Source organism: Falco biarmicus, chromosome 4 (assembly GCF_023638135.1).
Source record: "Falco biarmicus isolate bFalBia1 chromosome 4, bFalBia1.pri, whole genome shotgun sequence".
NCBI lineage: Eukaryota > Metazoa > Chordata > Aves > Falconiformes > Falconidae > Falco > Falco biarmicus.
Window position 1 is genome coordinate 84,598,308 of NC_079291.1, and position 15,157 is coordinate 84,613,464.

At 54.9% G+C, this 15,157-nt stretch overlaps 2 protein-coding genes across 4 annotated transcripts in view; one reads left to right on the top strand and one right to left on the bottom strand.

Moving 5' to 3' along the window:
• Positions 1-1,092, top strand: part of USP22 (ubiquitin specific peptidase 22) — a 110,960-nt gene extending 109,868 nt beyond the window's left edge. For all 3 annotated transcript variants that reach the window (XM_056334055.1, XM_056334054.1, XM_056334053.1), the window contains one exon: positions 474-1,092. In XM_056334055.1, the coding sequence (XP_056190030.1) occupies positions 474-516 (43 nt within the window). In that variant the 3' untranslated portion in view covers positions 517-1,092. The remainder of the gene's footprint in view (positions 1-473) is intronic.
• A 5,429-nt stretch (positions 1,093-6,521) lies between these two features.
• On the bottom strand, positions 6,522-14,336 carry TNFRSF13B (TNF receptor superfamily member 13B). Its single transcript, XM_056338292.1, has 5 exons — positions 14,206-14,336; positions 12,036-12,176; positions 10,668-10,784; positions 9,792-10,043; positions 6,522-8,388 (listed from the first exon to the last, which is right to left on the bottom strand). Exons 1-5 carry the CDS (start codon positions 14,330-14,332, stop codon positions 8,114-8,116), a joined length of 912 nt encoding a protein of 303 aa, XP_056194267.1. The 5' UTR covers positions 14,333-14,336; the 3' UTR covers positions 6,522-8,113.
• Positions 14,337-15,157: the final 821 nt, after the last annotated feature.

Here is a 15,157-nt window from a genome sequence, read left to right on the forward strand (position 1 = left end):
TTCACCCACATGCCTGATTCTTTGTTTTGCTCCTGTTAACAGGAAATGGCAGGCAGTGTGCGATAATCCCAAGTGTCTGATGCTTTGGTAATGTCACTCCAAAGCAACAGTTGCATCTTCAAAGCACCTCTTGTATTTTGTGTCAGGATAGTGTTAAATGAATACTGCCTGTCTGGGCACCAACATGGCCCAGTCTTGTGGAGCTTTCAGGTTCGAAGTGGATTGTACCACAAGAGGGTTTGGCCTCTTGATGTACACTTGTTCTGTTTCCTGAGTTGCTGTTAAAACGATGTGAGCTGGCTTCCCTCCACCTCATCCACGGTTACTGTTGGGAACTGGCATGTCCCTGGAATTCCTTCCAATTTAAAAGAAAACAGAAATTAATAGTTCTCATTTTTTATGATCGCATCAATAGAAATACTAATTTGCTCCGACATGTAGCAGAACACTGAAGCTGTACCTCTTTCTTGCAGATATTTGCTGTTCTATCACAAACAGTTCCTGGAGTATGAATAGCCTTATCCAGCAGCTTGTCAGATATAAACAAGGAAGAAAATAAGCAAGCCTTCTGAATCGACACACAAACCTACCTGAAATGAAAAGACCCATTAAAAAACAACTAGCACTGAGCTGAAACAGGACCTACTTGACACTGACTCAAAGCCTGGCGGAGTAAGAAATGAACAATGTTCGACGTGTATGCAGTCCCGCAAGGACAGAAAGGGGGGAAAAAAAGAGGCTACAGTCAGTCACTTAACAGAGGAAATATAAAATGAAAGGAATGCTCTGGGTGGGGGAAATGGGAGCAGAGGAGTCCGGGCACTGGTACATCTCCTATGTTCCTCCAAAATGTGTGTGGGAAGGCAAGGGGTTATACCCTCATCTCCATAAAGCATCTTCTCCATTTGGTGCTTCAGCTCCAACGACCAATCATATAACAGTTAAAAATTAAAAATCCAAGCCCATTTTTTATGCATATGGGTCTGAAAGCAGTAGAGTGGAGGAGGAGGAGGGGATGACACAACTAAAGGACTTTGCAAGTATCTTTTTATTTGTGAATTTTAGTTATTAAATAAATACAGTATGAAACTATTAGGCTCTTTTTTTTCCAACAACCGTAAAAGAAATCCTGGATTGCGGAACTGAAGCTACAGTACTAAGAAAGGTTTTCAAGCATGCCTGCTTGCACAGGTAATGTTTAATGCCATCGGACTGCTCATCAAAAGCATCGGCACAGATTCTTTTCTGTTTGAGCCCTTTTTTGTTTTGTTTTCTATAAATAGCTATTTTCTTAATTTTTTTCCTTTTATTCCCTTTTTTCACGAGAATGAAATTCATAAATGCAACCATCAGTAAAAATTAATGAATTGGCGTGTTTATACTGTAAGAGTGGTCTTGGTTCTTTTTTTAAACCTTGTGAATAAGTTTGAATTTTCTCAAAACTGCTTGTTTTCTTGTTGCTGCTTTTGGTTTGGTTGGTTTTTTTCCCCCCTGCAGCCTTCCGAAGGCGTGTGTATGACACTTGAGAGAACCTCGGCATTGATAAATGTACCATCTGTTAGAAACGGTTGCTGCTGGGGGCAGCATTGAGCGGTGGATCTGCTGCTATTGAGCACTTCTGCAGTGCACTCGGGTTTTAAGTAAACAACACATTTTCCTGGTATGTGCTAGGCTGGTATTGGTTCCTTGTATCCTCCCACATGGATTAACTCCTCACACGCTCTCCTCCTCCTTGCAGAATCAACAGCCTCCATATCGGTGTCCTTAGCTTGCAGCACTTAGTGCACCAGCTTATTCTTGCTTTGTCACAAACGCAGTTTTGCTCCTTTTCTCCCCCTCTGTGGCTTCGGTGGCTTGTCCAGACACCAGCAGCAACCGCTTGTGTGCGGTGTCTTGCTCTCGGGAGGCTGGGCTGTGGATTGAATTGCAGCCTGTGAGAGAAACCATTCAGAACAGAGAGCTGAAAAGAGCAAAACCAGCTTTGTTTTCCCCTCCTTACAGGAACCTGCAGAGAGCTATGCGTAAGAGTTGGGCACAGTGTAAATTGGTGCAAGAGCCACACCAAAAAGGTCATTAAGCTCAGTGTATGCATCCAGACAGCCATTCTTTGACTTTACCAGTGTGGTTAAAAACGTGGATGGGTTTAACCTTTTAGATTCTGTGCTAGTAACGAGTTACAGCTGTCTAGCCTGCCCGAGACAGAGGTGGAAAATGGTCTGAAACAGAAGCAATAGGAGGAACATAAGGGAAGGGAGTTTGTTTGCTTTTTAAATAAGCATCTTACGAGAGCAGCTGAACAAAAAGGCAGTGGAATTGCATTTGCTTTGTACACAAACTGGAAGATTAAAAGGCAGTTCTGTACATCAGGAGGTTTCTATGACAGCTTGCAATAGGGAAGGAAGAAGGGACAGCTAACTGAAGCACCTTGAATATCAAATCAGACATAGAAAATGCGTGTGGGAGTTACCTAGGCAGCCCGAGCTCTGCAGAGGTGATGGCATACTCAGGTTTTGTAACCTGTCTTTCCCCATTGTCATGCTTGAAATAATTTTCAGTTGTAATTGGGTGCTGCAAGATTTAACCTGAGCGTTCTTGTCACCAGTGAAAAATGGCTGGCAAACTGCAGATGCACGGTGCACGCGCGGGAAGGGGCCCCCTCCCTCCCCGAACCGGCACGGTATGGTGCAGATGCTTGACAACGCTTTCTGCTACCTTTTAATAATGCAGCGAGCTTGCAGAGGAAGACAAGAATCAGGCGTTTATTATTCCCAGGGCTGCTGCAGTTGGCGTCCCCACCGTGTCCTGCTGCCGGAGGAGGACTGCCACCGCGCGGCAGATGGCTTTGGTGGTGGCACGATGCCTTCGCTTTGTGGTGCTGAGGGCTGAGCCTTGGGCTGCTGCTTTTGGATGCCGGAGCCTGAACAAATGAATTCTGTTTTCCACGAGCACCGAAGCTAATGCAGTCTGCTTTGTTAATCCTTTAGAAACAAATCGTTTAGGGCTGAGGCCAGCCATCTGGGTGGGGGAAATGGGAGCAGAGGAGTCCGGGCGCTGGTACATCTCCTATGTTCCTCCAAAACGTGTGTGGGAAGGCAAGGGATTATACCCTCATCTCCAAAAAGCTTCTTCTCCATTTGGTGCTTCAGCTCCAACGACCAATCATGTAACAGTTAAAAATTAAAAATCCAAGCCCATTTTTTATGCATATGGGTCTGAAAGCAGTAGAGTGGAGGAGGAGGGGATATGTCGTGTGTCGTCCCCCCCCCCCCCATCTGAAGCTGGTGAAGAGGGCTGTGCTCTGTGCAACTGCACTGGTGCAGGTGGCTTTCGGTGGGAGATTTCAGTGCTCTGTTTCTGGTTTCAAAAGCGGAATTCCTGGTGTATTAAAAGGTCTTACTCTGTTCTTCCCCCTGCCATCCCACCCCGTGTGCCTCCCTGAATCATAGCAGGCGTGTTGCTATTTCCAGCCACAGTAAATCAGCACAGGTTGCTAGAGGAGGAGAGAGCATTTTCCTTCTTCCTCTAAAGATGGGAGAGCAGCTGCTGTCACACAAGCAGCACTACCCCTCATGCTGCTGCTTCTCAAACAGCCTTCTCTCAGCCCTCATCTCTTCAGAAGCAGCCATGCAGCTTGTCCGCAGGGTTTATTCCCTGCAGAACCGGGAGGTTTCTCCTGCGCAGAACTGTCTTAATGTTGCCTTTAGGAAAGCGCCGACTGCAAAACGCCTGGCTGCGCAGCGAGGTGCTAACGAATGGCTGGTGGTGAAGTTGTGCCTCCCTCGTGCTGGCAGACAGCGAGAGGCTGCCTCCTCCGCCAGCAGTGACTGCTGCCTCAGCGGCTGACCCTCTTCATTTTGGGGAGCGGTTTGGGGGTGACTTGTTTATTCTGAGGTTCAGGTTTCTGTTGGCACAGCTTCGTCTGCTGTGAGGAAGCATCTGCAGGAATGGCTGAAATGAGAGTGGTGCGACGCCGGCTCGCGTTGGAGTGTGTGTTCTGCTATCTACCAGCAATGAGCCCAGCTCTACCTGGGGCACAAAAATAGCTAGACAGTGGGTTTAGGTGTAATATTTTCTTGTCCCTCAGCCACTAGACTAGAGATGAAGCTTTACTTGATGCTGGTGCCTAATGAAAACCTGAGCAAAAGCAGAAATGGGAGAATGGGTAAAACCCCCAGGTGGATGCTTTTGCTCAAAATCTGTGCCCTTAATGCCCTGTAGTTAAACTCGGGCCAGCTGTGAGTGCTTGTGCCCCAGAGTCACAATGTCCCTCTAACACTCAGTGATGTTCCCAGCTACCCTTCCGCAGAGCTGTTGGCCAGTGGCTGCAAATGCCATACCAAAACCATCGATTCCTCTTGGTTCTCCAGCACCTACGTGTTGCAGCTGGGACCCTATATATTATTCTCACTGCTGATTTGTTTGAGTTGCTCCATGTTACCTTTTATATGCTACTAACAGTGGTCATGTGCCCTCCCCTCCTCCAGGGAGTATCTGTGAGGGTGAGGAATGCTCCCCTCTGCCGTATGGAGGCTGGAGAGAAGGACTTGGCTTCTGATGAGTGTTTTGCCCAGTTTCTGGGGCACCAGCCCACAGGGTGATGAGAGAGATAGCCCCAGCCCAACTGGAGCATTCCTAAAAGCTTTCTCGTTTGAATAGTTGATGCCCCTTGGTCCTCAGGAGATGCCCTGAGTGCAAAGCTGGTGTCATGTGTTCAGTTATTTCTATCCTATTTTTAAATAAGGTTCTGAATCTCCTTGCACTGGGCCTCATAGCGTGGCCAGGGGCTCCCGTGGGTGACAAGCGCCTGTCCCCAGAGGTGACACATGAATGTTCACAGGGTGCTGGAGCTGGGCTGAAGCTGTGTGTCCCCAGTGCTGCCCGCAGGAGCTCTGTGCTGGGAAGGGGCAGCGTGACGAGGCACCGTGGCTGCTCGTGAGGGTTTTCCTTCTCCTGGAGCCCTGTCCTTGCTGGGAAGGGCTGGGGGCTTTCCCAGCCCTGGTGCCTGGGGGACCTGCTGGTGCTGCCTCAGGGTAAGTGCAGAACCCCTTCACCCTAGCACTGCGTCCGGCTCCAGGGCACCAACGTAAGGAGGACACGGACCTGCTGGAGCGAGCCCAGAGGAGGCCACGGAGATGCTCAGAGGGCTGGGGCACCTCTCCTATGGACACAGGCTGAGAGAGTCGGGGCTGTTCAGCCTGGAGAAGAGCAGGCTCCGGGGGGACCTCACAGCAGCTTCCAGGGCCTGAAGGGGCCCACAGGAAAGCTGGGGAGGGGCTTTTGACAGGGGATGGGGTGACAGGACAAGGGGTGATGGCTTTAAGCTGAAAGAGGGCAGATTTAGATCCGCTATCAGGAAGAAATCCTTCCCTGTGAGGGCGGCGAGGCACTGGCCCAGGCTGCCCAGGGCAGCTGTGGGTGCCCCATCCCCGGCAGGGCTCAGGGCCAGGCTGGATGGGGCTGGGGGCAACCTGGGCTGGTGGGAGGGGGCCCTGCCCACTGTGGGGGGGTGGAACTAGGTGGTCTTTAAGGTCCCTTCAGCCCAAACCCTTCTGTGATTTGCCCGGGAAGGCTGTGGGGAGGGGAAGCAGAAGGGGCAAAGCCAGCTCTTCCAGGGGTGGGGGGGCCCAGCCTGAGCGGGGGGTCACGTTGATGGGGAGGTGTGGTGGGAGTGGAGGACATCAGGGTGCAGGAGGCAGAGGGGGAGCAGGGCAGCGGGCAGGAGCGGAGCTGAAGGACAGACCAAGAGGCTTGGCAAGGGTCAGCGCCAAGAGGAGCCTGAGGGAGAGCAGGTGCAGGGCTGGGGGAGGCCGAGGGGGAGCGCGAGGATGAGCAGGAGCAGAGGGTGAGCAAGAGCACAAGCGAGGGCTCTTGGGGAGGCCGAAGGGTGTGGGAGATGAAAGGCAGAGCAAGACGAGATGCCAAAAGGTGGTGGGAGGGCAAGGAGGAGTAAGTAAGGCTGAGCTAGAAGGGAAGGCAAGAGGCTGGGAGAAGCTGAAGATTAGCCTGTGTGAAGGTGCCCAGCCGGGGCTGAGCGGGGGCAGAGGCTGAGGGAGAGCTGGGGGCTCCGTGTGAGCGTAGGCCAAGGTGGCGTGTGGGGCTGAAAGGCTTCGGAGCTTTGGCGAGCGGGGATGCCCCAGGGCCTGGGGCTGTGGTGTGGGGGGCCGTGGGCACTGAGGCGGTGGGGCAGGCGGCCGGGGAGCAGAGTCCCCAGGAGGGAAGGGCAGGAGCTAAGGCCACGGGAGATGGTGCTGGGGAGGGGGAGGCTGCGCGAGGGGAGACGCCAAAAGGGTCTTCAGGCTGAGGGAGCGGGAGGCAGGGAGGGTGAGTGCAGGAGGCCGTGGGGCCCACGGACTGAGGGGGTGGAGGTGGCGGGGGGGGGGGGGGGTCCCGCGGGAGCAGGCCCAGCTCGTGGCCGGGGTCCTGCCGGTTGCTCTCCATGCACACGGGTAGGCCCTTGCTCTCCCCATCGCACTGTGAGCCGGTGGCCTTCAGGGCCACCCGTTGTGTTCAGGACGCCCACCTGAGTAAAACAAGATTTGCATTTTGCATGCGCCCATTTTCTCCCCTCGGATGCAAATGCAGCACAATGCAAACCCACCCCCTGGGCTGCTGTCGGAGCGGGACTTTGCTAAACAGAGGGAGGAGATGAGAGGCAACGCACACGGATAACGGGCTGGAGAACTGTCAGGTTGGCTCCTGGAGCAACTCAAGATGGCAAAGCTTTGGCCCATGTGCCAGCTATTGGACCAATGCATGAGCTCTTAGTCCTCACCTTAAACCACCTCTTGCACTTTCTTATTCTAACGGGGACATTCAGACCTTTCTGCTTGGTGGCTGGACATCACTCATGGCACCATTGTTGCGGTCCCCCTCAAGTGGTGCCTTCTGTAGTGGTAAGAATACGTTGACATTTAAAGAAATACATAATATGAAGGGGACAGTCTGTTGTAACTATCTGCTCATACTTTCTCCTGCTGTCTCCCAGCACCAATTTCTGCATATTTTGACTCATGTTTATTCTTCAAAGTTTGAAGCTCTAGTTTGAGAAATTGGAGGGGATGAGCTCCTACCAGGAGTGGTTTCTCACCAAGCAAAAAATTCCTACACTCTCCTTTAGTGGAAATGAGAACTTCAGGTTACATGTTGAAACCCATATTTTTCCATACTAGCTTTCAAAGCCAGGGCTGATAAAAATCTTCCCTTAAAGCAGCTCTGTCTCTAGCTGGTTCATCACTTTTACCGGCTTTTTTGGGTAACCTAGACCAGACATACATAAATTCAGTCTTTTAGAAAGTTCTCAGCCTTGGGTGAGTCTTTGCATTAAACCCGCTTCCACTGGGGATTTTGGTGCCTGTCCCAGCGCCTCCCATGCAGCATCATGTCCTGCCACAAGGCCAAGCCTCGCCATCACACGTAACATCTCCTGCCTTCCCAAGCTGTGTTGAAAGCTGGCAGTGGAGCTTTCCACATAGTATCTTCCCAAATAGTCTGTCCTGTGAAGAAATTTCTGTTAAAGTCAGAAAACACGCCACACTTGAGAATACCTCAGTGGCATTCGGTGGTCATTATAACCTCCATGAGTAAGTCCTTGGGTCTGAGTCCATGTCTGAGATTCTTATAGCTCTGCTTGTAAATGGCTTCTGTTACATGGTAGAGTTTTCAAGCAGGGAAAGGTGTGCTTTCCATGGGGACTGGTGGACACCACAGTCTGGTCCTGGCTCTGCATCAACACCCTTTGCAGAGACAAAGTGATGCTGATGGTGGAACCAGGATGAAAAGCCCCTGCAAGACATCGCTCCCAATGACGGGGATGCACAGAGGGGTCTGCAGAGGTCAAGGCGGAGGATGAAGATACTGCTAAATGGGAAGCGACTTCTATCACTGGGAGTGCACAAGAATAATGAGAATTTCTTTTCCTGATTCAAATTAAACAGCACTGTCTGTAACCGGCAGCACTGTCTGTAGCCTACAGCCCTGGGCAAAGGCTGGGCCAGGTCCACTGGTCCTGGTAGAAGCTGTTACAGTCACTGGGAACGGAGGGTAAAGCAGCTGTGTTTTGGGGGCAGAGGGAGCATCCCTCTTTTCTGATCCTGTGCAGGAACATTCGCTACAGTCATGCCATGGGCGTCTTTTCTTGTGAAGGAGAACATATGATTTTGAAGTGACCATCGTCAGGGCTGGGAATGGCCCCAGCACTTCCCATGCTGCATATCCCGGTGTGAGAGGGAGCAGCTCTTTCCCCTATGTGATAGGAGGTGCCGTGGCATGGTTTGGTCTCTTGTACAGCGGAGCCATGTCCAGGGAAGCAGAAACTACAGGTTTCCATTGGCTCTGGGACCCTGCTGCCAGTGGATCCATCACCAACGCTGCCCGCTTCCACCAGATGATCTGCAAGTAAACTATGTGTATTAGCTTAAGGGGTTTTAGGAGTACCTTTTACAAAAGAAATGCTCTGTACTGCTACACAAGAGCCTATAAAGAGCTGCTCCTGGAATGGGAGAGGACACCCCCCTCCCACCTCTTGGATAAAGCCCCCGGCACCGTGTGTTGTATGTAATGCATCGCCTACACGCTTGCACCCAGTCCTGCCAGGAGAGAGCTGAGGGGGAAACTGGGAAGTGCCTGGAACAGGGATGCTGGAGGTTTAGCACTAAAGAAATTACAATATTTATAACCTTATATGTAAATTATCTTCTAATTAAACACTACTTTTGTAGCACACGCAAATGTGATGGCGCAGCGTGGTGTGAGGTTCCAGAGCTGCAGCCAGCACAGCGTGGCAGGCTGGCTGCCCGCAGGACCCACAGCACTCCGCAGGCTGGACGCTGGCTGTGAAGGGCTCAGCTGTGTCATCTGAGGCCTGAGAAGCAAGGTTAGACTAGGAGTATTAAAGAGGACACAGTAAATCTCTTTGAACCTGGCAGCTTCTCTTAAAAGCAAGCATTCAATGCCACCGTGTCCTTTGGCCACAGCAGACAGGAATGGCTTGAATTACCGTTCTGCTGGAGAGTGGCTCCAAGTGACACACCAGCTCGTGGGCTTTCTCTCTGTGATTTTTGACATCCAGTGTGACTGGCTCTGAGGTGCACATATGTGAACATCTACGTGTATGCATAAATAGGTAAGTAGACAATTGTTTTTGTAAAGGCAGGGGAGGAGAGGAGGAGGGAGAATACAAACATCTTCTCTATGTTGGCTTACTCCATGTCATCCTTTCCCTGTCTTTCCTCCTTAGCGCAAAGTCTTGCAAAGCCCCTCTGGCTCCTGAGCTAAAACTCTGGTGTTTGATCCTGCAAGGGAATTCAGCCGCATCCTTTGCCCATTTGAAGGAGCAAGTAGCTAGTGGTACCGGGCTTCTCGCCAGGCAGCAGCTTGCCCCAGTGCAGCCCCAGTTGCTGCAGTTGCTGTGGAAGCCCTGGGGCCTGTGGTGCATTTTGGAAGAGGATCGGCTTCTTGCAACTCCCCTGCCTGTGGCTGGGCTGCCCCTCAGCCTGGGGATGGAGACTGGAGAGCTGGTGGTTGATGCTGCTGCTCCAGCCCCTGCATGGCAGGGGGAAGCTGTGCCTGTGGCTTTGCAGAGTGACTGAGGCGGGGGTTACGGTGGAGAACCGGGGCACAGGAGCCCAGTCCTGCCCCTCTTCCAGGCTCAGACTGAACCACACAGCATGTCACCAGCTTTACTTTTCCTCCCTCCCCTTGTGAGCTGGCCCTGCTTTGTGTCCGTCCCAGCCGTACCTGGGAGCCTGTCCACCACAAGCTCCCCATCCTCCCCCAGTCCCCCCAGCGCTCACCTTTGGAGGAGTCCTCCCTGCGGTGGCAGGTCCCCGCGCTGGCTTGGCAGGAGACCACCTCTCCCTTCCTGCGCAGGTGGGTCCAGCCCAGGAGCAGGAAGCAGACGAGGGCACAGAGGCAGAGGCCCAGCAGCAGGTACACCACCAGCCACGGCTCCTGCTCCATGCACGACTTCGGCTCCAGCACAGCCGCTGGTGGCGAGGCCGTGACCAGGGTGGCTGGCGGAGCAGGGGTGGCCCCCAGGGCACCCGCTGTGGGGCAGGCAGAGAGGGGTGTGCTTAGAAACCCTTCAGGCACGTGCTTCACGCTACTGAATTTGTGATAAGGGAAGTGCTAATAGCACTTGTGCGCTCCGCTTGGAAAGAATTTGCAAGCAGCTATGCATCGCCTCTGCTTGCTTGCGTTTCTTTCCTGTGCCGAGGTTGACGAGAACCCTCCCCACACCCCATTCCCACCCTCCTCCCTTCTCCAGTGATCGCATCTCAACCCCAGTGTGGGACTTGTGGATGGCAGGGAGAACCCTCCTGCTCCCACTCCCCTGCCCCGAGGGCTGGAGGCGACTCAGCAAAGTGGGAAACGCAACGGCCGACCCTGCCCCGGCTGGTGGGGCCGAGGGACGGGTGTGCAAGTCACTGACACGCAGAAGGGGAAACACGCCCCGTGATGGAGAAAACGTGAGAGGGACGGGGGCCCTGGTTTCCTCTTCCCTGGTCCCAGTGAAACGGCAGCACGAGATCGCAACCCCCCAGGACAAAGCAGAGAGGATTTGCTGCCCCTTCCCTCGCTTAGGTCCCATAACCTGGCCCCTCCTCCAGCCCAGCCCCGGGGGTCCTGCCCCACATCCCCGCTCCACCTGCCCCCAGGCGCAGCCTTACCTTCACAGGACGGGGCACACTGCTTTGGGTGCTGCCCGCAGACCATGGTGCAGTTGATGCAGTTGTTCAGGAGCTTGTCATAGTAGAAGCCGGCTTTCCTGTTGCAGTCCATGGACTCTGCGGGAGGGGAGCGAGGTGAACACGGTGCCCTGAGCACGTCCTCCTCCCCTGTCAGTTGAGCACAAGGCTCCCACACCACGGCCCTCCCACCACCCCGGGCACCTGGGTTTGTGCGAGGACGAGCCCGCGGCTGCTCCGAACAAGGTCGCAGCTCCAACGGGCGCCAGGTGAGACCTGCACGCTGCTGTGAGTGCTGACAGCGGCCCCAGCGCTGGCAGGGTGACAGATCCACAGGTTTTGAGGTGGTGTTTGGCTCTGTGAGGAATGCCGGGGAAAGGCGAGGAGGGGACGATGCGCAGCCAGACATATGCAGCTGTACCCACCTGTGGCACGGAGCTCCGGGTTGCTGCTCTTAGAGCTGCCGCTGCCCTGCAGCTTGCACGGGTTCTTGGGACACACCAAAACCTGCCCGAGCACTGGCTCAGCACTCCGGGGATGGCATCTCCTCTCCTCAACAGGGAGGCGTGACTTTTCACTGCATGCAGCCGCAGTGCAGGGCTGGGTCCCCTGTGCCCTGGGACAGGGTGCAACAGTCCCAGACAGCGGCTCGATGGGGAGGGAAGGGGCCATGCACAGGGCTGTGTACAGGCTTTGGGTGCAAAGTACATCGTGTCTCTTCTCCTCCCGACCTGTTACCACTACACCTTGATGCCTGCCCCACACAGGGCTCGCAGGTACAGCCGTGCAAAGCTACAGCTTGAGTTTGTCGTTATCCACATTGACTGAACCTGCTGTATCTCAAGGCATGGCCTTTGGAGGGTGAGGTGTCGCTGCTGGGGGGATATGAGTGTTGGTGCAGCTCTGGGAAGGCTCCCAGTGACCCCCAAAAGGAGCAGTGCAGAGATGTGCATCAAGCACTGGCACAGGCTGCCCGGGGGCGGGGTGGAGTCACCATCCCTGGAGGTGTTTAAAAAATGCATAATGCGGTGCTTAGGGACACAGTTTGGTGATGGACTTGGCAGTGTTGGGTTAATGGTTGGACTTGGTGATCTCAAAGGTCTTTTCCAGCCTAAATGCTTCTATGATTCTGTGTGGGCAACTGGATCCTGGTCCGTGCTGAGCTGTTGCCAGACACCGCTGGGAAGCTCTCACGTTCTCTGGCGTTTTTGGCTCAGAGCTCTGTTAAGCTGAGCTGGCTCGGAGCCTGCCTTGTAGTTCATCCCAGCGCCTGATCCCCCTTCCCAGCTTGGCCCCATCGCTTGGCACGCAGCCCAAGGGCAGCCCCGCAGCCAGGTGCCCAGCACTCACCGCACAGCGCAGCACACCTCCTCACTGTGGGCCGGCTGCATACAAGGCTGCAGGGGATGCACTGGCAAACGAGGGTGTCCCAGTACTGCTGGTCTGTGCAGTTGTTCATGGCATCCCGCCCGACGTGCGTCCCATCCATGGCTGCAGAATGAGAGGCCAGTGGATACGGGGTGGCCACCACCGGGCTGCCCTGTGGCACCCCGTCCCTTCGCTAGGGCTGGGACCCCTGGCAGGGGGACACCCGCCTGTGCCCCACCTCTCTGGTCCTAGCCGTGGGCAGGAGCGTATGGCCAAACCTGCTTCAGGCTTGGCAAGCTTTTCAAATTATAAGCCTCCAGGAACGTGTCCTGTGCCAGTCCCAGGGGACGTGCAGGGAAGACACCCTGGCTTACAGGTGGTCCTGTGCTGTGCCCTGCGGGTCTGGGGACACACGCATCTGCCCGCAGGGGTAAGAGCAGTGGGAACCGTTCCTGTCTTTACATGCTTTTCTGAAAATAACAGAAACACGACCAGAATGACTACTGGCAACATCTTCTGAAACAATTTTGAATTCTGGAAACTTCTGAATTCCTCTGTGACATCAGGGCAGTGCGTGCCCTCCTGTGTGTAATTTCTGACATCTTTCTCTGGTGTCCTGGCATCATAACGAAACCCGATTTTGATGTGTAAATCTCCCCTGAGCAGCAGGAGGGACATCTCTCTGGGGGAGCTTTAAGCACTGGTTTCACCCGCGCCAGCTGGGATGCCTGGAGAGGGACGTGCTCTTGTCCCTGCAAAGAGCTATTTGTCACATGTCTCTGCCTGCAGCCTCACCTGTGCCACTGCAGGGTTTGGCCTTGGAGACAACCTGAGTGCCACTGTCGGTCCCTGCTAATGCCCCACTGCTCAGCAGTGCCTGCCGGCATCCCGTGCCGTGCCATGCCGTGCCATGCCGTGCATGGGGTCTGCAGCAAGCAAGCTTGAGCAACTGCAGGAAGCACTAACCCAGCACCAGGGTGGCCGTGGTGGAAATGTGCCATTTGCTGACTGAAAGGGCTCGTGGGCAACCACATCCCTCTGCGGAGCCGTGCTGGGGAGCCGCAGCTGTTTCCTGCACGAGTGGACGACACTGATGCTGATGGGGCCCAAAAGGTTTAAAGCTCCTCGATGCTGCAGCATGGCGCTGGCCTTGGCGTGCCCAAAGGCTGAGCCATTGCCTTCACAAAGCCGGACTTTGATTTTTGTATAGCCAAGCCCCTGCCCTCTGATGGGGATCTCTCCTCTCACTCTAGGGCTTGGGACCATGTGGCAGCTGGGCACTTTGCGTGTCCATCTGTCCTGCCGTTGCCTGCGCAGCACCCTCCCTTGCAGCTCCAGCTGTGAACTGGCTCCTACCTGGGGCAGCACCTGTAAAACCCTTCCACTCTAAGGGATAAATCCACTCTGCGCAGGGATGCTGCCCTTACAGTCCCAGTTGTTCAATTAACATTGCTATAAAATTAAATAATTACTTTCTATCAAGCTGACTGAAGACGTTTCCCAGGGCAGAGCGAGGCTCAGGCTGACGCTCTCCTCAGATGCTCTTTGAAGATATTTTGTACCCAAAGAAGGATGAGAACACCCCCAGGGGTGGTGGTGAGCCCTGGGGATGGCGGTCAGCCTGGCCACGCTTGAGCTACAGGCGGTTCCAGGTGGGATAACTGCATGGGAAACAGCAATCTGGGGCTGAGCCGGGGGGCTGCAGGGTGGGCAGCTCCTTCCCCACTGCTGCTCTGCTGCGAGGGCAGGTCCAAGGTGGTGTTTGGCCCCATCTAGGAAAAATCCTGCCTGGTGGTGGAGGGCAGCCTCAGGGTGCTCCCAGCATGGTGTAGCTGGGCTTTGCAGCTGTGCGTTTTCCAGCAGGGGCGGGTGTATCTCCCCTTCTGTCTTTGCACCCACCAGGGACCAGCACCCCAAACTTCCCTATGGACCCCTTGTCCAAGGCATTAAGCGACCATTTCACCTCCAGCTCCATGGCACTGATCACTTCTGGTGAAAGCCCTTTGTGGTGGCTCTGCTCCTCCAGCAAGAGCCTGGGGAGAGCCTCCGCTCCCTGCCAGCTCTCTGGAAATGTCACCGTGGCCCCGAGCCCTGGCACAGACAAGCCCCTTACCCCCACCTCCCCATGCAACCCCTCCATGGGGTGACTCACATTTGACTTTCCTGCGGCGTCTAGTCCCTCTCGGCTGCTGCCATTGCACTGCGAGCTCCAGCCCCGAGCCCACACATTGCTCGGGAGGTTTATTATTAGAGATAGATTTGATTAGTGCCTGGGCCATGTGTTTCCTGGGGTTTCCCCTTATCCCTTCGATGCAAATCTGCCGTACGCACAGCGCATTGCATTGGCTCGCTGGGCATCCCTGGGCTGCCAGGGGTGCGGGGGCCAGGGAGGGAGGCACCCTGCCCGGCTCAGTGTCACCGGGTGCCGGGATGGGGGTCCTGGACCAGGCACCTTGCAGAGGTGGGAGCTCTGCACCACTTAGCAGGGGTGGGAGCTCTGTAGCACCTGTCCTTGCATTGCCTGGCTCCAGAGGGATGTTTTCTCCTGCAGAGAATGACTTCTTGCTCTGTAGAGGAGGCAGCTGCCCTGAGCCAGGAGAGCTATTGGGCAGCCCTGTGAGTTACTGCTTTCCTGGGCTTTGCCAAGAAGGAGCAGCTGTGTCAGAGCAAGAGGCCACGCAGCCACAGGGGATGCCAGTGCACGGGGCTGCAGGTGGAGAGCAGCAAGACCCCCTCGCCAGGGCTCTGTGGCCCCAGGGGCAGCATCCCACCAGCATCGCAGGGCACCGAGGGCCAGACACCCCCGCCTGCCAGAGCAGCTGCAGCTTACCCTGCCTCCAGCTGGGACCAAGCATGGCACTGTGCACCCATCCTTTCCCTGTCCCCAGGACAGTCAGCCCGTGCCCCTGGCCTGTCTGCTGCTCACGACACGTAGAGCATCTCATGGGCCCCGGTAAGATGCTTTAAACCTGCTTTTCTCTAGTGCATCCATGTCCTGGAGGCAGGAGGGCTGTGCTGCCCTGTCCTGCATGGGCGATGGGGGTCCCAGCCAGGCTTGGAGCCTGGCACTGCCCTCGCTGCTGGCAGTGGAGGTGTGTGAAGCA

Bases quoted from the DNA above. Each gene is read 5' to 3' on its own strand.
- TNFRSF13B (XM_056338292.1), bottom strand. From the start codon at position 14,332: ATGGCCCAGGCACTAATCAAATCTATCTCTAATAATAAACCTCCCGAG. The intron at 10,785-12,035 runs GTGAGTGCTGGG...CCCCTCCCGCAG, and splicing joins GAGGTGTGCTGCGCTGTGCG to AGTCCATGGACTGCAACAGG. The intron at 10,044-10,667 runs GTAAGGCTGCGC...CCTGCCCCACAG, and splicing joins GTGTGCCCCGTCCTGTGAAG to CGGGTGCCCTGGGGGCCACC.